General features: G+C 44.4%; 2 protein-coding genes and 1 pseudogene across 3 annotated transcripts; 2 read left to right on the forward strand and 1 right to left on the reverse strand.

Moving 5' to 3' along the window:
- Window positions 1–1,972: 1,972 nt before the first annotated feature.
- Window positions 1,973–3,319, forward strand: LOC120666155 (annotated as a pseudogene).
- Window positions 3,320–3,885: 566 nt separating this feature from the next.
- LOC120666156 (5-methylthioadenosine/S-adenosylhomocysteine deaminase-like) lies at window positions 3,886–12,110 on the reverse strand. Its single transcript, XM_039945943.1, has 10 exons — window positions 11,798–12,110; window positions 11,520–11,692; window positions 10,367–10,525; window positions 7,689–7,838; window positions 7,180–7,323; window positions 6,211–6,367; window positions 5,333–5,505; window positions 5,094–5,149; window positions 4,685–4,787; window positions 3,886–4,220 (listed from the first exon to the last, which is right to left on the reverse strand). Exons 1-10 carry the CDS (start codon window positions 11,982–11,984, stop codon window positions 4,131–4,133), a joined length of 1,392 nt encoding a protein of 463 aa, XP_039801877.1. The 5' UTR covers window positions 11,985–12,110; the 3' UTR covers window positions 3,886–4,130.
- A 3,647-nt stretch (window positions 12,111–15,757) lies between these two features.
- LOC120666157 (cyclin-A1-3-like) lies at window positions 15,758–19,415 on the forward strand. 2 transcript variants are annotated; one of them, XM_039945944.1, is made up of 11 exons: window positions 15,758–16,043; window positions 16,602–17,010; window positions 17,104–17,237; window positions 17,653–17,745; window positions 17,843–17,976; window positions 18,076–18,151; window positions 18,235–18,311; window positions 18,392–18,425; window positions 18,518–18,664; window positions 18,770–18,895; window positions 18,988–19,415. In XM_039945944.1, exons 1-11 carry the CDS (start codon window positions 15,813–15,815, stop codon window positions 19,054–19,056), a joined length of 1,530 nt encoding a protein of 509 aa, XP_039801878.1. In that variant the 5' UTR covers window positions 15,758–15,812; the 3' UTR covers window positions 19,057–19,415. The 2 variants fall into 2 exon arrangements, with proteins under 2 accessions (XP_039801878.1, XP_039801879.1); XM_039945945.1 differs by having other exon boundaries at window positions 16,605–17,010.
- The last annotated feature ends 5,697 nt before the right edge of the window (window positions 19,416–25,112 follow it).

Consider the following 25,112-nt stretch of genomic DNA (forward strand, 5'->3'; position numbering starts at 1 on the left):
TAACTCCAACTTCGCCGTGCTTGGTCCAAAGACTATAGTTACTCATGAAACCATTCAAGGCTAGGTGATTCCATAGAGTATCTCTTTTCCAAAATTCCTTTTTATTTTCTCAAACACTGCATGGACAACACATTAAACCCTTTGGCGACCTATTTTCCATTGCCGCCTTGAGAAAAGAATCTAAACCCTAAATCCACACCGAGGTGCTCCGGCTTCCGTGCATCCATTGCCGATCTATCTGTAATTAATTACCGTATAAAAACAATAATCAAATCTACATATCTCAAATTGGGATAATTATCGCTAAAAGAATGAACACAAATAAATGTCTCAACATCCAACACAAATTATCCAAAGAAACTAGAATATGTAAACTATCGGCGAAACTTATTTCTTGTGGAACTTATGTACAAATTAAATAAATCAGGAGCTGAAAGTTTATAAGACGATTAAAGTGACAACTCGATCAAAATGCTTTCTTTTACATAAACCTAATCTTAGTCAACATTATCACCACAATCAAATGTAGATGAAAAAATAAATTAGAAGTCCACCCCTAGGAAGTTAACTGCTGCAGGAGCAGAGATATGATTGACATGTATAGTCTATTTCATTTTAATTCAGCTTATTGCAACAGAGTGAAATTGTAATTTTCACTGGCTTGCTTTCTAATACTAGAAAATTCCTAGTCTTCCTGATTTTCGTAAGGCACAGGCGAAGTTAAACTCATGATCTCAATGTCGTGGATATACTTAACCTAGACTTATTCATATAGCTCTAAACACTGTATTTCAATATCTTAGGTGCCGTCAGTATACACTGTAGCAGAAGTTTGAACGGAAATTAGGAGAGTCAAGTTGACAAAGAAATGCCTTCTACTGTTCAACAGAAATAGTTTGTATAAGTTTTTGTCAGACAAGCAGATGAGAACCAATTGTCATTCGTCGTTTCATAAAGAATCCCAATTAAGAATTTAAACAACAGCCTTAACCAATATATTTTGTTATAATTTGACGACTTGGAGTGATTGGACCTTTATTTTTAGAAACAACTATATTTTGTTGATTCACTTTTATAATTGAGGTCTTTTGCGGTGTACAATACCACCACTTAGTCGTATATTGTATAGAGAAGATCTAACCCTTTGTTAGTAAGGGTAATCTAGTAATTAATACCTAATTATAATTGAGAGACAATTCAACTATAAATGTGTCCCCGTGGAATAATTCAAAAAAATACTCTAAATGTGTTATAGTCAAACTATCTAGTAAACCTTCTCTAAAAAGTAACAAATCAATTCTACTTTGCTCAAATTAATGAACAAATCGAAAAATTATGCTCATTTTTCGTCAACCTTAAAATCACTATTTTCTTTATCTAGAATGCATGAAACGAAAAAATAAACACCGTGAAAGAAGAGTGGAAGAAGCTACTAACCTTTGGTGCATTTGAATGGGTGAAATTCACACAAATTTTAGGGAAAATGGGCACCAACTCTCCTCTAAAACGCCATGGGAGAGAGGAGGAGCTCGACCAAATTGATTGGGTCAGACTAGGGGAAGAAGACGCGGGGATATATACAGGACAACTTAGTGCCGGTCAATAGGTCTAGCCGGCACAAAGTGACGCCGTTTAGTGCCGGCTATACCTATTAACCGGCACTAAGTTGCCCTGTGCCAGGTTAGTGCCGGCTAGAATATCTGGCCGGCACTAACCTGGCTTTTGAACGTTGTGGTTGCTGTGAGGACCGTTGGGGGATGGAACGTTAGTGCCGGTTGGTATTTATAGTCGGCACTAACGTGCCCGCCGGGTCCTATTCAGACACGTTAGTGCCGGCTCCTTATTGACCGGCACTAACGTGCTGTACCAATGTGGCTTTCTGCAGTAGTGCTATGAACCATGTCCGACTGGGATTCTTGGTCTTCGACGGCTCCAAGTCTTCCGATATAAATCAGCCTTTGCCACTCGCGATGCAGCAAGCAACCTGTCCCATCCGGCTCCTCTCCCTTCTCCCACTCGCGAGGATGCAGCAGGCCGCCACCGCCACCGTCGACGGCCACGCCACCGCAGGGGCGCCCCTCAAGAGGCAGCGGATCCCGATCGCCTGCGCCCAGGACTACGAGGAGATCTGCTGCCTCGGCGTCGTCTCCAAGGCGCGCCACCGTAGCACGGGCGAGACCGTGGCCATCAAGCGCCACCGGTCCAGCGACGGCTGCAACGGGGAGCTCCTGCGGGAGGCGCGCTTCCTGGACGCCTGCAATGGCCTCCCTTTCCTCGTCGGGTACCAGGGGCTCGCGCGCGACCGCGCCACCGCGGAGCTCTGCCTCCTCACGGAGTTCGTCGGCGGCCCGAGCCTCCGCGACTACCTGCGCGGCCGCCGCCGCGGCCGGGGACCCCCGCCGCCGCCGCTGAAGGAGGCCACGGTGCGCGCGCGATGTGGCAGCTGCTGACGGCGGCGCAGCAGATGCACGAGCGCCGCGTGGTCCACCGGGACATCAAGCCCGCCAACATCCTCGTCGGGGAGGACCACCGGACCGTCAAGATCTGCGACCTCGGCCTCGCCATGCACGCGTCCGAGCCGCCGCCGCACGCGCAGGCCGGCACGCTGGCGTACATGGCCCCCGAGGTGCTGCTGGGGAGGACCGACTACGACGCGCGCGTCGACACCTGGTCGCTGGGCTGCGTCATGGCGGAGCTCCTCGGCGGGAGGCCGCTGTTCGAGGGCACCGACGAGGTGGAGCAGCTCTGGGCGATCTACGAGGTGCTCGACACGACGGACGGCCACCAGCAGCACGACGGCCTGCGCGAGCTGTTCCCCGAGGAGACGCTGTCCGAGGATGGGTTCGTGGTCCTGAGCGGCCTTCTCGCGTTCAACTCGTCGAACCGGCTCACGGCGGACGCCGCGCTCCGGCTGCCGTGGTTCGACAACGTCGGCGCACTGGCGCTGCCCAAGGAGGAAGAAGCGGTGAGCGCGCCGCCGTCGGTGTTGCGCAAGAAGAAGCCGCTGCTTATCATCCCGCCGCCATTGCCGAAGAAACCTAAGGTCTTCTGAGCCCAAGTTGGGAGTCATACGTCGTTGCATTGCGTGCATGTAAAATGATCCTTATTCTTTGCAATACAGCAAGTGACTTCTTGTAATGGCTGTTTTGTAATAGGTGAGATTTTGTGAAATATTACGATTACAGTGAGTGATTAATTACAATACTGTTGTACTGTATTGTAGTATTACAGTGAGTGATTAATTACAATAGAGTGTCTAACCTTTTGTAATGGCTGTTGTAAAGCTTTTTGTGAAACACTACGTCCATCCTTTCTTAAATATATGACATTGTTAACTTCAACCAGCTATATATATTTAATCAATTAAGCAAAGTAAAATGAGTACCGCTAGGTCTATCATCAAAACTATTTTAGGGTTTAACTTGTAGTTTTATCTATTTACATAAATGTTTGTGTAAAAGACAAAGAGTCAAACGAATGCAAAAAAAGGTTAATGGTATCTAAGAGACTCTTTATATCTTCACTAAAATATAGATTTTGGTGAAAATTTACTCTCCAACGCACTCTTCAATTGGATACCCAAATATAAATATCCTCTATTCATGCTAGCCAAATATGGAGAGCTAGACTATACAAAAGATATAAAAAAGCTGTTGGAAGATACAAAATATGAAAAATAATTTTTACTGAAAAGACTCTCCAAATGATGATTTAGATAGTAGATTTTAAAAAGGCTCTTGAAGATTGCACTACTACAATGTTACAGACATGAGCAAAACAGGCCCGGCCCAACCACTTGGCCTCAACCCAACGTGCTAACCGGCTAAGCTCGGCCGTGCCCTCAAGGGCCGGGCGTGGCGCAGATTTTGTCAACTCGAAAAAGAATTAGCCCAAAATAGTCAAATGAACTATTTTTATCATAGTTTGATTCTTTACAGTTGTTATGAGTCGAGACTTTCATGATGCTCTTATTCCTTCCAGAAACCTATGCTACGGCACATTATTTTCAACTCAGTACTGTGACGCCAACAGTCCTGTAAACATGTCTTCTATCCTTTGGGCGAGCGTGCATCATCTGCAACACCGCAAAGGGTGTCGTGGCAGTGCATGACGAACTGGCAAGGCAATAACTACACGTAGTTCATCCGTTTGGGGAGATTGATGCCAGCTCGCGCAAGGAGGTCGTTCGCTCTTTGCACAGCTGAAGAAATTACCTCCTCCTGGAGACCAGAAGAAACAGACATATGCAGAAACATCAGCTGTATATCTAAGTTCTCTTTCTTCTCTACTAAGTACAAGCATAGTGTGCCATCACCAAACAAAGGAACACATAATTTTTTAGCTGATAAAACGCGGCTTCCATTTCAAGTTTCTGATCTTCAGAGATCTGAGGATGTACCCCTTCCAACATTATTGCTTTTCCTAACTAATGAAGTTTGCGGCAGTTTAACACCGCATGCAAACCTAGTATGTGCAACGCCCTGTGCACAAGTAGTCATTGTCTCTTCAGCTATCACTATGTCACATGCTATCATCAGAAGTGGCATTAGGTACGAAAGTATGAACAAGAAATGAAACAACTTACAATGCCAACGTGTTTAGAGTGACAACGGGTCAAGATTATTCTATGCACTTCTCGGTTCATTTCAATGTTTGAAATACAAACAGACAAGCAGGAAATTACCTCATTGAGATTCATGATTTTATGATCCTTCATAATCCACTGACCATTGCACATAACAGACTCTATATTCTCCGTCCTCATACAATAGACAATGTTGGCAATGCTGTGCATCAGGGAGAAGGTAAGTGCCAAATAACCAATAATACAAAAGCCCAGCAGTATGGCTAGATGACTAACTATACAAATATCAGGTAACATGAAGAGTTGCTAGTTATGCCAATAAAAGAGTTGCTAGTTATGCCAATAAAAGGCTAGAGTACAGAAATTAAATAAATACGAAAAGAAACTACCATATATACCTATAATACCAGAGTGAAAACATTGCCACAATAAACCCAGTGATAATGCCATCATTAAAATAGTAGCTATTCAAATATTTAAAAACTAAACAAAACATAGTATTGCACACCTGTCATGTAAGGGAACCATGGACCATGTAAATGGATTCACTACAACCAAGTCCGCCTACACAACAAGATACTCCCATGTGTCAATAAACCAGATAAATCAAGAGTCAATATTCATCTGTGCTTTCTAGGAAAAATATGTTGACAGCGAGATTTTAGGGTGGTGAAAATGAAGAGATTTATCAACATCTGAAATATATTGAGAATCATACATGAACAAAATAGCAACTAGGAGCATCACCTTTTTCCCGACCTCCAGCGAACCTATTTCATTATCCCATAGAACTGCTTTCGCGCCATTAATAGTAGCCATCTTCAGTACAGTCTCAGAAGGAAGAGCAGTTGGGTTAGTTGTTCCGCTGATGTATGCCTCACGTCCTTTGTTAATTAGAGACGCTAGGTACATCTCATCCACTGTATAGCACAAGGTAGTCAAGTATCATCCAGTGGGGCAAAATATGATTCGAAATAAGCAAATGTCCACACTCAGCAGAGATGTAGATATATATTCTTTATTCAAAGGAGATATAGTGACAAAAGCACACAGGATGTCAAAGTTTCAAAGACAAGTTGGGTACAGCCTAGGGTGCAGTAGAAAGTTCAATTTCACAAAATTTTATGATCAAACAAGTTACTTTTTAATAAACTTTTGAAAATAAAAGAAGGAAAATTTGTTTATTTTTAACATAAATATTCCTAATTAAATGAAGGCCTCAAATACTTCTTTTTCATTCAATTTGTTTGTAGATTGTTTAATAAGATATGCTTTCACATATTTACCCCTTTTTTCAGATAGTTTAGTGCTGCCTCATATAACTGCAGAGCTGAACTACGTAGCAACCTGGTAATCCATTTTCTTTCAAACTACATGTTTAGACATGGTTGTGAAAATTCTAGCAATGACATTGTAATGAAAAATATTGGATATGTGCACCAGAATATAATCATTCTATAAAGTGGACATGAGAAAAGTAATTGGTTGAAACAGACTAACAATAGTCACTTAGGCCCTCCCATCCATATTTTGGAATATAAAAATTCTTCTGTGCGATGTTATATCATCATCTACGCTCACACATGCTCATAAAAATGTTTGTTGCAAGGATTTTTGAAGCAGACCAATGCTCATTCTGTTATTGCTTGGTGCTCCATCAGTACCAAGGGAGACACAAACACCAGAATCCAGCATTTCTCTAATAGGAGCAAAACCCAACATCCGCATCGCAGACGCAGGGCAGTGAGAAACCTTGACGCCAGCCTTTGAAAAATGCCCTATCTGCAATTTGAGAATCACAGAATGAAACCTTCCTGGAAGGGCTTACTAGAAGCTTTCTTGAAGAAACTGCTGTATTGCAATTTATTATTGAAAACTATATAACAAAAATATTTCATAACTAGCAACAGATCTTAATGTGGCAAAACAACACTTCTTGTATAGATGTTTTGGCGGTCATGATGACTTTTGCATGATGTAGCTTAATAGATGTACACGGAGGCAACCCTTCGTGAAGAAATTTGCATCAGTTTGTGAGTAGAAGCAGAAGTGTTCGCGTTAGTTTCTGTTTTTCTGAACTGAGAGCCCTGATCTTAGGAAGTAGCGTACAAGGTAGAAACGCATGCATAAACTAGATTACTTAATTCGTAGGCACAGGCTAGGACATTGAGTCCATGTATTACTAGTCCAGGTAGTACTTTTGTATGGACCAATAATGCGCTGCTTTTTTCAGGAGTCGTGCTCTGTTTTTGTGAAAGGGAACAAAGACATAATCTATGTATATCTCTTGCACCTAGTATTCTTGTTCTTCCCAGCCAAGCTCCTCAGTTCTATTCCCCCTGCTATTATACACCCCTGCCCCCACTCTCTCTCTCTCCTGCAATCATGGCACCAACAGGATCCCATTGATATCATCATCTGGTATACAATCCATAGCACCTACCCAATATCTAAGGCCATTCGGCCGCAACATTCCTTCAGCCAGAACATTTTCTTGCCTATTTATTATATTTTGTAACTGCTGTACATTTTCAGACTACAAAAACAGTAGACAATGTGAAAGGAAACAATTGATTGTGAAAAAGTTTACTAACCTCAGGTTCATTCAACCAGACAGAGTGGGCCGCCAACAAATTACTCCTCAGAAAATCAATTTTCTCTAAATATGTCACCGTGCCATGATCAATTCCTTTGGTCCGCACTATAAGTTGATTTTCATATGGTATTTCTGCAATATGCTGAACAAAGTGAAAGACAATCTTGTAAGAAAATCTACTGCAGGTTCCTGGGAGCAGCAATTCAATCAGCAACAATAACAGAATCTTTGAGTTCCAAGTTAATTGGGTTAGATTGGGATCAGTAATTCAATACAATTTTTTCAATACAGCATTATAGAAAAGTAGTATTGAACTTAATATACGACATCTGGCGCAACTGCAAAAGAACTTGGGAAGCTCAGATCATAAGCATGCCCAAGTTGAAAACAGCTCAAGCCCAAGTTGGGTTATGCATGAATTCTTCTATCATGTAAGCATGAACCAAACGAAGTAGCACATTATTTAATGTAGATAAACTTCGATACACCAATAAACTTTGTAAGTACCATATGGATTCCAGTATTTAGCTTCTGGGCAACATCTCTTGTTTCAAGCAGTAAACGATCTGTTGCATTCATGATCTGCCTCAACCCAAACCATATCCTGATACGCCCATCAGCTGTATTATGATGCTTTTCATATAGTTCCTTCTGTGACTGTAGAAAATAAATGCATCCTGCTGATTACATCACATAACAGACAAAATAGAAAGAGCAAACACAAGTATACTTCTCCTAAGATGGACACTAGAAAACATAACACACTAGAAAATCTATAATGGATACAGAATACACTCCAATTTAGACTAACTTGGCCAAAGGAACAGTACTAAATATACACTTCTGAGCCTGCACTTAACATGCCTTCTCGTTTATTTGAAATTCGAAATAAATATAGAAAGAACTAGCTTTGAACAGCGTGTGGAAATCAGAAACTGACATGCCCGAACCATGAACTAGGCTATCAGTCCCCTTTTCCTATTACTACTATTACTAATACCACTTTTTACTTCTTTTACTCTGTTGGATTTCATCTGTAGCCTACCCCAACTTGTTTGGGAATAATTGACTATAAACAGAAATAGATGTTCTGCTAGATACCAACCCTTCCCTAATTTTAGCAGTAATCCTAGTTTGAAGTGTTAGAATAGATGGATGTTCAATGTATTGACTAGCCCCATGGGATATATATATATACTACAAGAGAAGACTCTAGACACACTCTCTACACTCTTCTACTCTAACACCCCCCCTCAAACTCAAGGTGGATTACAAGCATTGAGTTTGAAGGTACAATTACAGCACTTAAAGGACACTAACATATCAAGCCAGATGACATTTAATCACGAATACATACACCATTAAGATGACACTAATACATTAACTAGATAACATATATCCAAAGTCCAAGCTTGAAGATGTCGCCAAAGCGTGCAGCCAATGTCGATATATGAAGTCGACGATAATAACGATGTGTTAAACCAAGCCAAAGAAGAATAAAGATAACCACAGCTGCAAGATGGCAAAGCCGTGATACTATCGTGATGATGACTAAGAAGGCCACTTGGTGATGATGTGTAGCAAAAAGGCTACGAAAAAGGGCCAAGTGGTAAAGATGCACCAACACGACGAAGAAGATGATGATGATGATGGGGCAGCCACACAACGCGGCAAACCCAATAGAGAAAAGAAATGGCTGATTTGACAACTGAAATTTGCAGACACGCACGGCATTGGCGAACTGGATGAAGCGGATCTGGACTTGGATCGACGCTGATGAATATGACTGAGATGCTAGCTGGACATGAGACAAAAGACTCTGATACATAGTAGATACTAGCAGGCAGCAGCAATGATAGCAACGGAAGATGGAGAGCAGAGGCCGGACAGCGGTGGATAAGAGGATAAGGTGGCGGCGGCAGTGGAAGATGGGGAGGGGATGGAGGAGACTGCCACCGGTGGATGAGCTCGGTGGAGAAGACCGGCCGGGAAGGGAGGGTGCCGGGGCCGGGAAGGACAGGCGGTGGCTTGACAGGCGGCCGCAGAGGAGAGGGGGGGGCCGCAGGAACGGCGGCCAAGGAAGAGGTGGCCGCGGGGACGGCGGCCGAGGAGGAGGGCTGTGGCAACGAGAGCCACGACGGCGGGTGGCCGCTACTGCGGCCAAGAAGACCGACGCGACGACGAGCAGGACGATGGCCGCGACGGCGGCGGAAGAGATGGCGACGACGGACTGGTGGCGACGGGCCACGCACTGGAGGAGGACGGCGGCGCTGCTGCTGCTGCTGCTACGGCTACCACTACCTACAGCTAAGAGGTGACCGCCCCCGGGAGTGGAGATTGCTCCTCCCGGGGGCAGCAGCGGAAGTGATTCTCGGCGAGCTACAGTGGAGATCAAAGAAGACTCTCGAACCGTGGCTGTGATACCATGTTAGAATAGATGGATGTTCAATGTATTGACTAGCCCCATGGGATATATATATACTACAAGAGAAGACTCTAGACACACTCTCTACACTCTTCTACTCTAACATGAAGTTTGTCCTTGATAATAATTCAAGAACATAACACTACAATAAATAGACGATGCAACATTTGGATCTCCTCAACTCCTCCATATGCTTATGCTATTCAGAGTCTTGCAGATCATCTTCAAAGCATCAATCAGGGTTCCACAGATGGAACTGCCTGTTTTAGCCAGAAAAAGAAAAGTCAAATATCAGCGTCTAATTTCAGTCTCCTGGTTCCAGTTCACTACCCTGAACAGTGAGCCCTTAATCTAAATTAAGCCTACATATCAAGAAGCTTACAATTGCAGTACATCTAACTCAAATATGTAAAGAAGATGAGCCCAGCCCTCTGGTCAATACTGCTTCAAAAGGTGTATTTCAATTTCAGAAAAAGTAAACTTTCAAAAAAAAAATCAGAAAAAGTATCCTATCTTGAAAGCAACTTTCGCTACAAAGATGAACAAAACCATTCGAATTATGGTAAATGGAATCTAAGATGCTATGTGTTTACCAGATCTGTACAGCGGCACAAGATTACTAATTTAGTCAGATGCAAAAGAAAGGAGCAAACAGAGGATTACAACGTCCGGGAGAGTTGTTATACTGAAAATATATAGTCCTAGGATATAAGAAAATGATGTGAAGGAAAGAATGATAAACTTTATGGAAGATCAACACCTGAATGCAATCGTCAGTGGAGCAAGAACTCCAATTTGTAGGCAAACCCTCACCACAATCCATCGTTGACTTTGTCAAACATGCCCGCAAACCTAACAATTCCACTGCCCGAGCCATTTCGGAAACAAACTGCCCACCTGCTTCAGCAAAGCATGTTACCTGTCATTCAATGGCCAAAGAGGGAAAGAAAGGTCATACACTGTGAAAAATCTCAGGTTATTGCTAGTTTGAGCATACTAACCATTCAACCTATAGTCATGCATATAGATAAGCAGAGTCACACAACAACGGGATAAAGAAGACAGATTTAAAAATATAAAATTAACAGCTGTTCGCTCAGGTAAATAAAATCAATAACTGTTGGCCCAGCATTGTCTTTATCCATACGCATTTCTAGAATCTCCTCAAGTCCGCACTCTCCAGGATTTCAAATATATGAAACTTACAGGTACAGAACGGTTGGTAATTCACCAAAAGACAGACAAGGAACCTCTGCAGCACCTCAGAACTCCTACCAAGCTCTACATCAGATGAAAACCTCCATGAAGATCACAAAAGAAAATACTACCAGATAAGGAAAAAAGATGCAGACTTACATCATAAATATAATAAATAGAACAAAGGAAACCCAACTTTTTCTCTCTTCAGATTATGGTCTCTAGCCACTAGCATGTCTTTTTTTGGGTGATTGGAGCAGCAACAGCAAAGCAAAGCTTTCTATATCTGATGATCACAAAAGAACATGTCCATTCATATCAGTTACCAAACTATCATGGCATGACTTCTCTTGAATAGTAGCTCAAACATTTATTATGTCTTCTGTACAAGAAATTTGCATAGCTAAATTAGAAATCATTCATTCATTACGGTGTTGATGAGAGCATCCCTTGAAGTCAATAGATTAGCGAACAAAATGTAGTGTGAGCACACTGCCAATGGGATGTAGTTATCTGCTTTTGCCTAACAAACAACATCAATGTTAGCAATCGGCTTACAGGGCATGCCTCACACAACAGCAGCAACATTTCACATCTTGGGTAGATCCAAGTACGAAAATTCATCTATTAGTAGATTGTTCGTCAAAAAAAAAATAGTCCGTTCATAGCATAGCAAATCAAACGTCGTATCGGTAAAACGAGAAGTCGATGCTCACCCCGGAGCGGATGAGCTCAATGCCGCAGAGGAGGGTGGAGGCGTAGGAGTCCTCCTCCGTCATGTGTGACTCGTAGGGCCAGATCCTCCCGTGCAGCCACGTCATCAGGTCGACGTCGTCGGCGATCCCCCGCGCCAGCTGCTGCGACGTGTGCACGTGCGTGTTCACGAACCCTGCACAGCAACAGCCGAGGCAAGCAAAACGAAATTCACCAAAAATTAGGCCACATTTCGAGGTGGGGGGGAAGAGCCCAATCAGGCGGGGCCGCGGCCGCCGACCTGGGAGGACGATGCGGCCGCCGAGGTCGAGGGTCCGCGCGGCGCTGGGGAAGGCGGCGAGGACGTCGGCGGCGGGGCCCACGGCGGCGATGCGGTCGCCGGCGACGGCGACGGCGCCGTCGCGGAGGACGCGGAGCTCGCCGTCCATGGTGACGACGACCGCGCCGTGGAGGATGGTGTCCGCCATCTTCGTGGCTCTCCTCCGCGCGGCGCAGGCGAGCGCCCGTACGATGGAGCGGCGGTGGGTTTTGTTTCGTTGCGGGCAGGGAGTTGGACCGGAGACTGGAGAGGTCGCTTGGAAAGCGGTAGGAATCGGATGAAGAATCTTTTCTCCCTTTTTTTTCCTACTCGATTTTTCGCTTCTGGTAGTTGGAAGAGTTCTGCCCCCAAACTATGTTCTAAACTACTATTCGGAACTACTCAAAAATGGAGCACAGAACGACTAGTGCCGGTGGTCCAAGTGGAAACAAATCATCAGGTAGTTTTGACCAGTTTGTTTTAACTTTTAGGCGTTTGTAGATAGTCAGCTTTCAGAGATACCCCTGAAGTTAAAAAGAAAAACGCACAAGGCCGGACTCTAGATTTTAGCTTTGAAGTATATCTGTCTTTTGGACATCCAAAAGTGTGTATAAACTGAAACACTTAGGACCTACAACAAAATATAGCTAATGCAAAAATCAACAATCGTGTTAAAACAGAAACTCAATGAAAAACCTCAGGTCATGCAAAAGAACCACAAAAAAGTAATACATATGTTAATAAAATGAATTTGAAACATACAAATATTTTTGCAACAATTAAGAAAGTGGGAGTAAAGAAAGCACGAAAAAGATATGTACCACTAGTGTTCACTACTCAAAGAAAGTGGCTATCTTAACGTTGGTGAGAGGTCCGAAATGTAACTCATCATGTAAAGGTTTATTGAAGGCAAAGCAATTTCAGATTTCATAAAGCATGCAAAGAGTTTGCTAGAGGCTATAAACATCATGGCTTTTAAATGATGCACCTGTAATAAACGCTAAGCTACTTTCAAGAGGATTTTATAGGATTTCATTCTCATTAATTCATATGCCACGTAGAAGTTCTTCTGATGATAAGGCAAGTCTCAATGCATAGTTTCATCACATGGTTACATAGAAAAAAAAACTAGGTAAGCGAACCTGATGAGTTTCATGCGGATGAAACTCCTCTCACATCCCATAAAAATCTCATTTCTCTTTCATCATAAATATTCTGTCAGTAAAATTAAATGGCATGAAATTCTCATGAAACTCCACTGAGACTAGCCTAATAGTAGTAGTAGCCTAAGAAGACATTGTCAGCAAGCAGCGACCCTACGGTGATGGAGAAGACCGGCCTGGGGCAACTCCGTCCGATGGACGAACACAATTCGATCCTTGGTCTGGAAACAAGAGTGAGAGCGCTGTGGAAATGAAGCGACACCTACCGAGAGGAAACTGAATTCGGAGGCTCTGTTCGGCAACCCGTGCTACTCAATCATACCACGTTTATACTACCTCCATTCTTAAATATATGTGACATCATCGATTTTTCCTTTCCAAACTTTGATCAACAATATTTAGCTAAACAAGTGTCATTGTACATCTTTTTTTTGGCGAGTAGATGATCTATCATCAAATGTTCTTTAGATTTAACTAACCAACGTAAACATTTATTGAAATGATAAAAATTCGAATAATGAAGATAACTATACATTGCAAAATTTAAAAGTCCTTTTTCGGATAATGAAGATAATTATACATTGCAAATTTTTTTTGCAAGGAATTATAAATTGTAACTTATACCAGCTGTCGGGAACTTTTTATGCGTGAGGCTCTGCTGAATCTCCGGTTTAACCTGAGCGATGCGATTGCGTTCTTCTCGTGCCAAGAAATCAGACCGCAACTTTTTTGTTAGGTATAAATGCAACTACACGATGGAAGTCTGGGCGCAACATGGGTGGTAATGGATCATGGCCCTAATACTCTCTTCACTATCCTAGTTGGCCCTTAATTTTAAACTTGTCACTTTAACTCTATCCTATAACAAAGCTGTTTAATTTTGCCTTAGTTTAAGGGGAAAAAGTACCAATACCCACAACAACAAATTACTTTATTTTGTATAACAACAGTGAAATATATGTTGATTACTCCCTCTGTCCTGAAATATAAGGCATTCGAATATTTTTGAAGAGTTAAAGGTTTTCAAGTTTGACCAAAATTTTAGAAAGAGACCTTGGTGTTCAGAACTCCTGCCTTCTGGTAAAGCTCCTACACAAACTGTTCGATAGCGAGACGTCGTCCTGGGCACTATGGGCACGACAACATGTGAACATGGCCTCCCTAGAGGGGGGTCTGCATGGTCACCATTGGGACTCTCTCAGGGAACTACTCCCTATCTATCGTGCGATTACCACGGTGGATATTGGTGACGGCCGAAGCACTTCCTTCTGGTATGATGTTTGGCTTGGGGACGATTGCCTGGCTGACCGCTACCCATCTCTGTTGAGCCACTGCAGGACAACGGCACAGACTGTACAGGATGTATGTGAAACTGGGCTGCGTCGGCACCTTGTTCCCCGCCTGAGCAGGGCAGCGGCAGCGGAGCTAGCGGCGGTCGAGGAGATTGCCGAGAACACATGCCTCAGTGAAGCACGTGACAAAAGACTTTCACCAATGATCACTTTGGATGGTTCCCTACAAACATCAACTCTGTACAGGCTGTTGAGATCAGGGCAGGGAGCACCGGACGCAGCTGCCAAGTTCATCTGGTCTGCAAGCACACCACCCCGGCTACAATTCTTTGGTTGGCTGCTAATTCATGACCGCGTGCAGAGCAAGGCAAACCTGCATAAGAAGAAGATACTTGAAGATGCTGTTTGTGACCTCTGCGGGTGCACTGCAGAGACGACGGCACACAAGATGTTCGGATGCTCAGTTGCGTCTAGTTTCTGGAGGGCAATCGGGGTACAGGTCCCGGCTGGCTTTGAGATCAGCTCTCTGCACGAGATCCCGAAACCACCTCAAGTCCCTTGTGCGCATTTTGAAACGTTGATCCTTCTCTGCTGCTGGCAACTGTGGAAGCGACGAAATGGAATCGTCTTCGGCAGGAAACCATGATTCTTCAACAGCTACTTGCACGGCTGCCCCGGAAGGATATCGTCGTTGGCGAGCAATGGTGTAATTTCTTTTCTTTGGCAATGTAAACCAGGCAAAACTCTGCAAATGTAATCATCTCATGGGCATGCTGGGCCATAATCAATCAAATCAGGTGGGGGATCCTCTCCCCTTCCGTTGATCGTAAAAAAAAATTAGAAAGAATCATAAAAATTTATAGCACCAAACAGATATATTATAAAAATATATTTGATGGAGAATCTAATGGTATATATTTGATATCATAAATGTTATTACTTTATTGTATAAATTTGGTCAAACTTGAAAAAATTTGACTCTCCAAAAATATTGGAATGTCTTATATTTTAGGGCGGAGGGAGTATGTATTTATTTGGTATTTAGGGATTCTTTCCATATTTTTAAGCTTAATGAAAGTTAGAGATGTTTGCTTTATAATAAAATTAAAATGAATTTAGAATACCCAGACAATGAACGCGTCAGCACAAAGTGGGTAAGTCAAGATAATGGCGTGCCAAGCACATAAAGTGGCTACAGCTAACATGAGAGATGACGAACTAAAATGAGAAATCTTCTTGCTAGGCTGTGAATGTGATAAACGTTCCCTGATTTGGCAGGAAACGGTGTATAGAAGAATTTGACAGTGTAAAAAAGGCAAATTCAGTGCACAAACAGGTGAACATCCGAAACAGATTGCCGGTGGGTAATCGGAAACATGCAAAACGATGAGCCACAGACACGCGGGCCCCACCGGCTGTTTAACGTTCACACAGCCCTCCTCCCTCCGCTTCCACGGTTTGAAAAAATTTTAAACGGCAGAGCCTTCCTTCCATCCGTGCGCCCCTCCCTCCCGTCCCGAATCCCAACCAATCCCCTCACCGATGTCGAGCGGCGCCGCCCCCCGCCGCTCGTTGTCAGCCGCGACGGCCAAGCGCCCCGCCATGGCTGCGGCGGAGAGAGCCGGCGTGGGGGCGAAGGCGGCGCAGGCCAACAAGCGGGCCGCCCTCGGCGACGTCACCAACGTCGCCTCGGGGGAAGCCGAAACGAGAGGGAGGGCCGGCGGCTCCAGGTCCAGGCAGTCCTCGGCCGCAACGGCGGGCGCCGCCGTCTCGGTACGTCTTTGCGCCTCTCGGCTGTTCTCAGGATGGATCGAGTGCGTGTGCGTTGCTTCTGTATTGGTTCGGGGAATTACTGATGATCCATCCTGAAATGTGGTCATAGATGTTCGTTTATGTGCTATTATTGTTTGGCCACATTACTAGTTGTATCGTTTATACAATTCTGCTGGTTTCTCGTCATCCACTTGGCCATGATCTGAGTTTGCAACCGATTAATTTAGCACATGTACTTGCGACGTGCGTCTTCTTGCTAATTTTAAGACGATGTTTGATGGAATTGGTACGTTTTCTTGATTCAAATCTCCGTATACATTGACGGATGCTCAAAATGCTAGGATGTGCCTGACCATGAAATGTGTCGGCATTTTAAAACGAACATTTATCAGTGCTCCCAGTGTGTCGATCCTTTGTCTCAGTTTACTATGGAACCTTCACTTGGCAGTACAATGTTATGCACTAGTAGTATAGAGAATTTTTTTTCTCCTTTTTGTGTGCAATTAGTGAGGATCCAAATTTATAGGTTTAAATCAACTTAATCCCTTTTGTTTGCAGCAGCTGAATTCAGCTACCTCAGCTGCACCAGTGAAGAAGGTATCATTGGCAAGTGCTTGCAATGTGGGCTCAGGTCAGGGTTCCGCTGTGCAATCGGCTACTGCCAAGACAGGTCAAGCCGTATCTGACCATGACAGCACAACACAAAAGCACAATGTTCCTCCTGTAGAAGTGGCCACTGTTGTGCGTGAGCTGAATGTTTCTCCTAACGTCCCTGCACTCTGCAGCAGCATTGCGTCTCCCCAATACTCAGAGGACTCAGTTTACACTGATGGGACGGTGTCGACCTGCGACTCAATGAAAATCCCAGATTATGAGTACAGTAATAATGGGGACTCCTCAATGCTCACACCATTGGAGGGACAAGCAAATAAGAACCTATGTATCTTGGAGGATAGAGATGATCATGGTTTGTTCTCTGCCGAAATCCTTTTTGTGATTTGTGCTTAACACCACAATCCTTAGTTGTTGCTCATTTAAGTGTACGTCTCTTTTTTGCAAGAAACTAAGTGGAAGAAAAATGCTCCTCATCCAATGGAAATAGACTGTGTCTGTGCTGTTGACAATAACAAGGACGATCCGCGGTTGTATCCTGCTCTTGCTTCTGACATCTACATGCTCTTGCGTGAGGCTGAGGTGACACATTCTTGTCTGAAGCTATGAGCTTGTGCAAAAATGGTTATCCTTAAAGAAACTGTTATTGCATTCATCATAACAAGGAGAACTTAGAAGTTTCTAAATTCTATGTGGTTTCTTAGTTGTATTGTAGCAGATATAAGTATGCTTCTCATTGAAGTAATTTTTCATGTAATTATGTTTGAGCATATCAGTGCAATTTCCCAGTTTGGGAGATATAATGCATTGCTTTTTTCAGAAGTTGTTTGTTGGTGTATGGACTGAACTGCATTTGATCAAATGAATGTATAAATCCGATATGTGGAGAAAAAACTTCGGTTTGGGCTAGACATGATCTATATGTTCAAGATGTCTAGAATCCTTTTTCTTCAGTTTCTATCTATCTTGTTAACAGTGCTGCATTGCTTTCTAGCAGAGTAAGGAAAGGCCGTCAGCTGATTATATGGAAACAATTCAAAAGGATATAAACCCAAGCATGAGGGCTATTTTGGTAGATTGGCTTGTGGAAGTAAGCTTTTCTGCTTAGTAAAGTAAATTTACTTAAAACCCTAAATATTAATCTTGTTTGACCTAACATTGTATTCTCTCTTTTCCCTCATTTCCAGGTTGCTGACGAATATCGTCTTGTTCCTGATACTTTATATCTGACAGTTAACTACATTGACCGATATCTTTCTGGCAACAAAATCAGCCGCCGGAGACTGCAACTACTTGGTGTTGCATGCATGCTTATAGCAGCGTAAGACCCAGCCAGTCCTTTTTACTTATTTTCAGTTGTTCTCGGTAGTTTTACAGTATTAGCATACTGATTTTGGCATGTTGACAACTTCAAATTCAGAAAACGCGAAGAGATATGTGCGCCCCAAGTAGAAGAATTTTGCTACATAACTGACAATACATATTTCAGAGATGAGGTCTGTGATACGACTTTCCAACATTTACTTGTTTTTATCTGTCAGTTCACGTCACTGCCACTCTCTAACTTATACATGAACAGGTTTTAGAAATGGAAGCTTCTGTCCTGAATTCCCTGAAATTTCAAATGAGTGCGCCTACAGCAAAGTGTTTTTTGAGGTTCTGATCTTTGATCTTAAAAAAAAAATCATGGCACTAGTATAAATTGAACTTCACTAACTCTGTCTTGCTTACAATAGGAGATTTCTTCGTGCTGCACAAGCATGTGATGAGGTATTGCTCTTTTAAAATCGAATGATGAGTTATTGCAATTTCATAAGGTATAAATGTTATTCCATTGCACTTGCCCACTTGTCTTTCTACAGGATCCAGCCTATATTGAGGTTCTGGCAAATTACATCACTGAGCTATCATTGCTGGACCACAATCTACTTTGCTACCCTCCTTCACAAATAGCAGCCTCAGCTATCTTCTTGGCAAAATATATACTATATCCAACCAAGCATCCTTGGGCAAGTGACTTCATCATGATGTTATTCGCATACATATTTGTTGCAGTTGCCAAATCAAATACCTGAATAGGCTAACGGATAATTCTCATTGCAATTTGGAAGCAGAATCCCACACTTGCTCGCAACACACAGTACAAGCCATCAGAATTGTGCGAGAGTGTAAAGGCGCTGCACCACCTTTTCAGTACTGCTCCTTTGAATAACCTTCATGCAGTCAGAGAAAAGTACAAGGTACGGCCATGCTCCACCAATTTGTTGGGTCAACAAGACAACAATGCCGTTTGCAAATTCTAATGGCGACCCTCTCCCTTTCATTCAATCAGTACATTGTCACAACGATGCAATGTCCAGCATCGATCCCTATTGGGTTCTTCGAAGACTCGACGTTCTAGAAGAAACAAGAAGCCCAGGAGAAGCTAGAGTTGCTTGCTGAATTCTTCCTCAGATGGCTCAAATGGCAAGTTGCGGGGAGGACCTGCACAGGTGTTGGTTGATGCGGGAGTGCCCCCCTGTTAATTCAGGTGATTACATAGTGTAGATTTGAGGCCGATGATTATGACAGTGGTGTGCTGTTTTTTCCTTTGGGACGTAGCGCTCGCTAATCGGAGATAATTGTAGCAAAGCGCAACATCTCGTTTGATGTGCATTAGACTTGAGGCGCCATTGTGCCAGGTTGGTGTCATAGGAGACAGGACTGCCTAGTATCATAATAATAATGTCATAAAAGCATCCCATTTTAAAACAGTGTTCATTTAATAACTGCTACAACGTTTTGGAAAAGTACTCAGCTTACCAATTTGAGTCTGTTTTTCGTTCTCAGGATGTATTTTTGTTTGAGTGAACAATAGACCCTACAGATGCTAACATTTGGTTGGTTTTGAAAAGTGATCCCCACTTCGTACCCTCTTTGGGTGGGCCAAGTCAGATTTGTTCGATTGCTCATGGAATGAACAATGAATGGATTTCTAGCTACTTTGTTAGATAGCTTTAGTAGCACTTGTTAGATTTTAGGTCCAAATCCCAATGGAAGCGAGTTTTATGCTCGTGTTAAAAAAATCCCTCTCACTAGCGCGACCTGAGCAAATTTATGCTCGGGTTAAAAAATCCCTCTCACTAGCGCGATGTGAGTGAAATGCTTGGGTTAAAAAAAACCTTCACTAGCACGACTTGAGTTCTCTTCGAAATATACTACTACTTACCTGTTGATGTGTTTCTTAAAATTTATGAACCAAAATATCATTGTCTTCTTCCTCCTCTCATCCATTCTCTCCTTCCTCTCTCTTATGGCGTGGGCCGGCCGCAAGGCCCCACCCCATTCCCACTGCTGGCTTTTCTTGCGCCAACACCGCTCCTCGCCTCTGCCGTCGGGGAGGACCACACCACCAAGCGGAGCGGCCGCCCCAGACATGTAGCACGGCAGCGAGGTCCCGCTACCATCAGCAGTGGTGCGGACGAGCTCGAAGTACTCTCAGGAGGTAGCAGGGACGGCAATTGACATGGCGACGGCGACCACGATGCCGCCTGCGCCCACCCCAATGGCAACTCCCACAAGGACCTGCTTCTGTAGTTGTCGAGTCTTGTACGCCTTCCTGGCAGCTTCCTTCCCTCCTACGCCGCCGGCAAAGACACGGCGGTTGCGAGGAGCGGGAAGCAGCGGGTGACGGCACAAGCAGGTCGGTAGGGATTGTAGGAGGAATTAGAGACGAAGAGGGGGTGGAGCCGCGGCGGGGAAGGATGCAGGAAGAACAGGGCTGGAGGGGTGTGGCCACCACCACCGCCACCATGGGAGGTGGGAATGTGGTGGGATGGGGGGCATGATGGTGTGGTCCTCCCAGTGGTGGAGGCAAGGAGCGGTGGTGGTGCGGGAGAAGGCTAGGGGCAGGGCCTTACGACGGCGCAGGGTGGAGGGGGCACTGGCCCATGGGGGCGATGGCGGGGAGTGGTGGACTGCTCGCGCCATGGAGAGAGAGGACGAAGAGGGGGGATGAGAGAAGGAAGGAGATGGAGTATTTTGGTTTATAAATTTTAAAAAAGCACATAGAAGAAGTAAATAGTGGTATATTTCGAAGAGTTGTAAATTATGATGGCAAAGTTTTAATATGATAAATTGTAATGACAAATCAGTAAACTTGGATAATTGTAGTGACTTGATAAAAAACAGTGGGAGTGGGGGGTCGTTATACGCATTCGAGTTCATGGAATGAATCGTGTCACATCTTCAAGTTATGCCTTTTGATTGTGTTGGAGTGTTAGGAGGAACCCGCTTGCTCGAATACACAAATCAGCACAACCACCAACTGGTATATGTTGCAATCACACCATGAATCCATGATACAAGTTAAATGGAGAAAAGGTGAAACAATGTCTAGAATTGAAGTTAGACAGGGAAGAGCTAGGAATCAAGGACATGCACTTAAAATAGGCAGCAATAAAGAGTAGGTGATTGTTTTTTAAAAAAAACAAGAGTAGGTGGTTGTGAAATCAGAATCACCTAGCATCACGCCCAGGAAAAATGGATTTTGAGATTTTGGCAGGGAATCTTTCAGCATTTGAAGTATTAAATGTAGACTAATAACAAAACTAATTACAGATCTCGTCAAACTGCGAGACGAATCTAATGAGCTCAATTAATCCATCATTAGCACATATTTACTGTATCAATTTAGTGTCCAAATATGACCTAGTTAAGCTCATTAAATTCGTCTCACGATTTACAGTTTATTTGTGTAATGCGATTTATTTTTCGACTACATTTAGTATACCATGGAAGTGATTTATAAAAATTTTGCATTTTGAATTGTAGATAAACAGGGCCGGAGGGGGAGCAATCGGTGAACCCAGCAAACTGCAGGAATCAGGGAGCAGCGGGTCCGGAGGAAGATCACAGCCACGGGTGCAGCTTTGGCCGGGCAGACATGGTACCGTACGGCACCACAGACCCGGCGCCGGAAGCAGAGTGGCGAAAGCAGAGTTGGTGCCCGTTTGCCCGGCAGAAATGTCCATGATCTGTCATTTTATTTTCTTTGAGCACGAAATAGCACAAAAGTGAAATCAGTACTAGCTTGTTTGATTCTATCGCTCAGGTGTTCTAACCGTAATTCCTTTTACTTCAACTAGCCTGGTTGTAGTCACGGGCGAAACCACGGTCAAATTGACCAGGGCAACTAACGTACTTTCTCATGATTATATGATGAAAAAAATTGAGTTAGTGGTAAAAATAAAGTTTACCTCATGCATGTGCACCAAGGAAACCCAACATGCCGCGTCTCTAGTTGTAGTCATTCGCGTGTAAATGATCAAGGTCGAAACTTTCCATTATTGAAGAAAACAAGTTCAACTAGCCAACGTGAGTATGAAGATGGTTGGCAGCACAACAAATATTTTTACACACAACAAGACTTTCCTAGTTGTTCCATATACAAAGATGTGCATATTATTGTACACCCAAGAAAATCCCGCTAATCAATTTATGATGCACATATTTTTCTAACACTATACTAGAGTTGAAGAAATTATGGTAAAATCATATCTCTTTTATTATTATGATTGCTCTCGGCTGTTCAACTTTGTGACTTTGCCCCCGTTTTGAACTGAAGGCAGCATTTGGCCCTATTTTAAATTCTGTTAGCATCTCCAACAGTATCCAAAATACATGCCTTAAACCAATTTTTGGGAACAGACTCTAAAATGCTGGCTCCAACAGATGGCCAAATCGGTGCCCAAAGTTTCTGCATGCCCAATCCGGACGGCAAACGGAGCCAGTTTTCCGCCTAGCTCTTCGCACTCCCAATCACCGAAATCATACTGGCGCGCGCTAAGAGCAGGTTGAAGCGTCCCCTCATAAGAGAGAACTTAAATGTGATACAAACATCAGTCCCAGGAGGCTGATGCCACATTTATTACATCAGATGGTTCATTACCGTACAAACCTCCAAGGAGGACACTCTATACAGATGATAATAACTAGTAACCAAGCTACGACATAACACCAGACCGCAACCCACATGGGGTCTAGCTCGGGCTCAGAGTACTGCGTCAGCGAAAACATCTCGAACAGGGCCGGTTCCACAGGCAAGGTTGGGTGTAGAACGATAACCCTACTCGGCGTCGTCTGGTACGAAGTCTGGGTCTTCTTCTGTAAAAAATAAGAATGGGTGAGTACAAATGTACTCAGCAAGTCCAACCACACCCACGGAGGGGGTATAACAGAGTATAATGCACAGGGTAAATCAAGGATAAGGTCAGGATTTAATTTGCGGAAAGCAATATTTTATGCAGAGGTTCTTTTGAAAGAAAACATTTCTAAAACCAGTTTCCGTATACCCAGTAACACAAAGGGTTGATCCACACGAGATCCATGTTTTAGACTGCTACCGGACTCCTCATCCGCAGTAGCACACGGCACAACTGCCGGACATATTTCCAAAACAACTCACGCCAACCCATCCCGAAGTAAACACTAGTTGTGAGACCACACCGTAACTCGCCCAGTACCGTGGGCACGGACTATTCGAATAGATTCTTAACTCTGCAGAGGTGTGCAACTTTACCCACAAGTGGGGTACCGCAACTCGATCACCTTAGTGTTGGTGCAGATCCCAACAAAGCCATTACCCACCTTAGCTAAACCTGACTAGCCATCACGGGATGCACCAAGGGGTCATCGACCGTTCACTTAGGTATAACCGGGCATAAGTCACTCGGGGCTTATCCCTTCTCCTTAGTCACCCGTTGCTCTCAGCTCTCCTAATGGCTATCAAATTAACTAGTGGGATTTATGCTAAGCCGTTGCCCATTCAACGGTCGAGTGGTTTGCACGAGAGTGGAGTTAGGTGAGATGTAACACCAACTCGGTCCTTAGGGGTGACAAGATGGACATCTCCCTTCCTTGCTCTGCCACACCGGCACGAGCACACCAAATGGCAAATCCGTAGAAATGCCATCCATCCCGTCTAAACTTTCTTTACAAAAACACCACATTTATCCCATCCCACGCACACACTTTTTCTTTATAAAACAAGTTGTATAAAGTAGCGGGTCCTAAGCGTTCTAGTATCAATTAACGTCTAAGCAAAATCAGACATTAATCTAGGTGGTCAAGGAATGGTCATCACAAATCAAGGGGTGGCTATCCAACCGTGTTTTCATGCAAGCAAAATATATGCAAATAAAGCAGGCCATTGGGTTGTGTTTTTTTAAAAAAAACTAGGACAAAAACATGCATCAAAGGATGGGATTGAACTTGCCGTCTTCGTAGACTTCGGGGAGGTCCTGTCCTTCGGGCTCGGGGTCGCGGAACTGGTCCTCGTTCCCTTGCTCGCAATACTGCTCGTTAGCGGGCTCTCCTTTGTTCACACCGTGGTCTACGACACGCACAAACAAACACACAATCAAGAAAAGGAAATAAAAGTTTTATCGTTGAGCTCGAATCGGGAATGAATAAGATACGGAGTTCGGAGTAATGTTTTCATGTGGTTTCCTAATAGCATGGCCGAATCGTTTGGTGCATGAAATGATAGGTTATATACAGGTTTAAGAGTTAAATAAAAGTCCAGGGACTTGTTTGTAAATCTTTCTAATAGTGGAGGGGCTTGATCGTAATTCCTAGAAATAACCGAGATAAACTGAAAAGGTGTAGGGGTTTATTTTTAATTAATTTTATATGGTGGGGGTTTGTTTGGGAATATAACAAAAGGGAGGTTTAAATTGTAAAAGGGGCTTAAAAGGGTGGGGTTTCTTTAATAAAATGGGAGGAGAGGGAGGGCCTAAAGGCAAAAGGGCCACTCATCCCCTTCCTCCCGACGCAGAACAGGGGAGGCGGCCAGGGTCGTCGTCGGTGGCCAATCCGGCCGCTCCGGGCCACGGCGGCGGCCGGGATCATGGGGGAAAGGAGGAAGGGGCTACTGGGATTTGATTCCCGGTCCTACCTCAGGCTGGGACGGCTCGATGAAGTGGGGCGACGAGGGCCGACGGCGGTGGGCGGATGTGGCGGCGGCGGCGGCGCTGCAAGGTCGTGGAGAGGGGCGTGCGGGGTTGGGCAGGTTTGTGAGGGAGCGGAGGTGAGGCAGGGGCCCTTTTATAACCGCAGAAAGGCGGTGGAGCGGTGGGAGTGGTGGAGGCGGCCGGCGAGCCTCGCAGGCGCCATTAATGGCGTTCGGGGCCGGCTCAGCGTTGCCGCTCGGTCGTCGAGGCAAGCAGTGAGGAGTGGTGGCGCGTAGCGGGGACGACCGGCTGATGCGACCCCTCGAGCAGCCGTGCCAGCACGTGGGGGGGGGTCCGGCGTTGAGCGGGGCGGCGCGGGCGGCGAGGCCGCGGCGAGCGCGTGCGTTGGCACTGCAGCGGGGAGGCGCAGCGATGCGCGGCGCGCGTTGTGGCCAGGCACGCACACGGGCACGGCGAGCGGCGCGGGTATGATTCGACGCGCAGCTCGGTGCACGCGGTGCGCGTG

Source organism: Panicum virgatum, chromosome 3N (genome assembly GCF_016808335.1).
Source record: "Panicum virgatum strain AP13 chromosome 3N, P.virgatum_v5, whole genome shotgun sequence".
Classification (NCBI taxonomy): Eukaryota; Viridiplantae; Streptophyta; class Magnoliopsida; order Poales; family Poaceae; genus Panicum; species Panicum virgatum.

What these genes read in the sequence shown, in the direction of transcription:
- LOC120666156 (XM_039945943.1), bottom strand. Translation starts at nt 11,984, where the DNA reads ATGGCGGACACCATCCTCCACGGCGCGGTCGTCGTCACCATGGACGGC. An exon ending in CAATAACAGAATGAGCATTG is followed by an intron (nt 5,506 to 6,210) that starts GTCTGCTTCAAA and finishes TGTGCTATACAG; the next exon opens with TGGATGAGATGTACCTAGCG. An exon ending in CGCTGGAGGTCGGGAAAAAG is followed by an intron (nt 5,150 to 5,332) that starts GTGATGCTCCTA and finishes CTTGTTGTGTAG; the next exon opens with GCGGACTTGGTTGTAGTGAA.
- LOC120666157 (XM_039945944.1), top strand. Translation starts at nt 15,813, where the DNA reads ATGTCGAGCGGCGCCGCCCCCCGCCGCTCGTTGTCAGCCGCGACGGCC. An exon ending in GCATGCATGCTTATAGCAGC is followed by an intron (nt 17,977 to 18,075) that starts GTAAGACCCAGC and finishes CTTCAAATTCAG; the next exon opens with AAAACGCGAAGAGATATGTG. An exon ending in ATCCAACCAAGCATCCTTGG is followed by an intron (nt 18,665 to 18,769) that starts GCAAGTGACTTC and finishes ATTTGGAAGCAG; the next exon opens with AATCCCACACTTGCTCGCAA.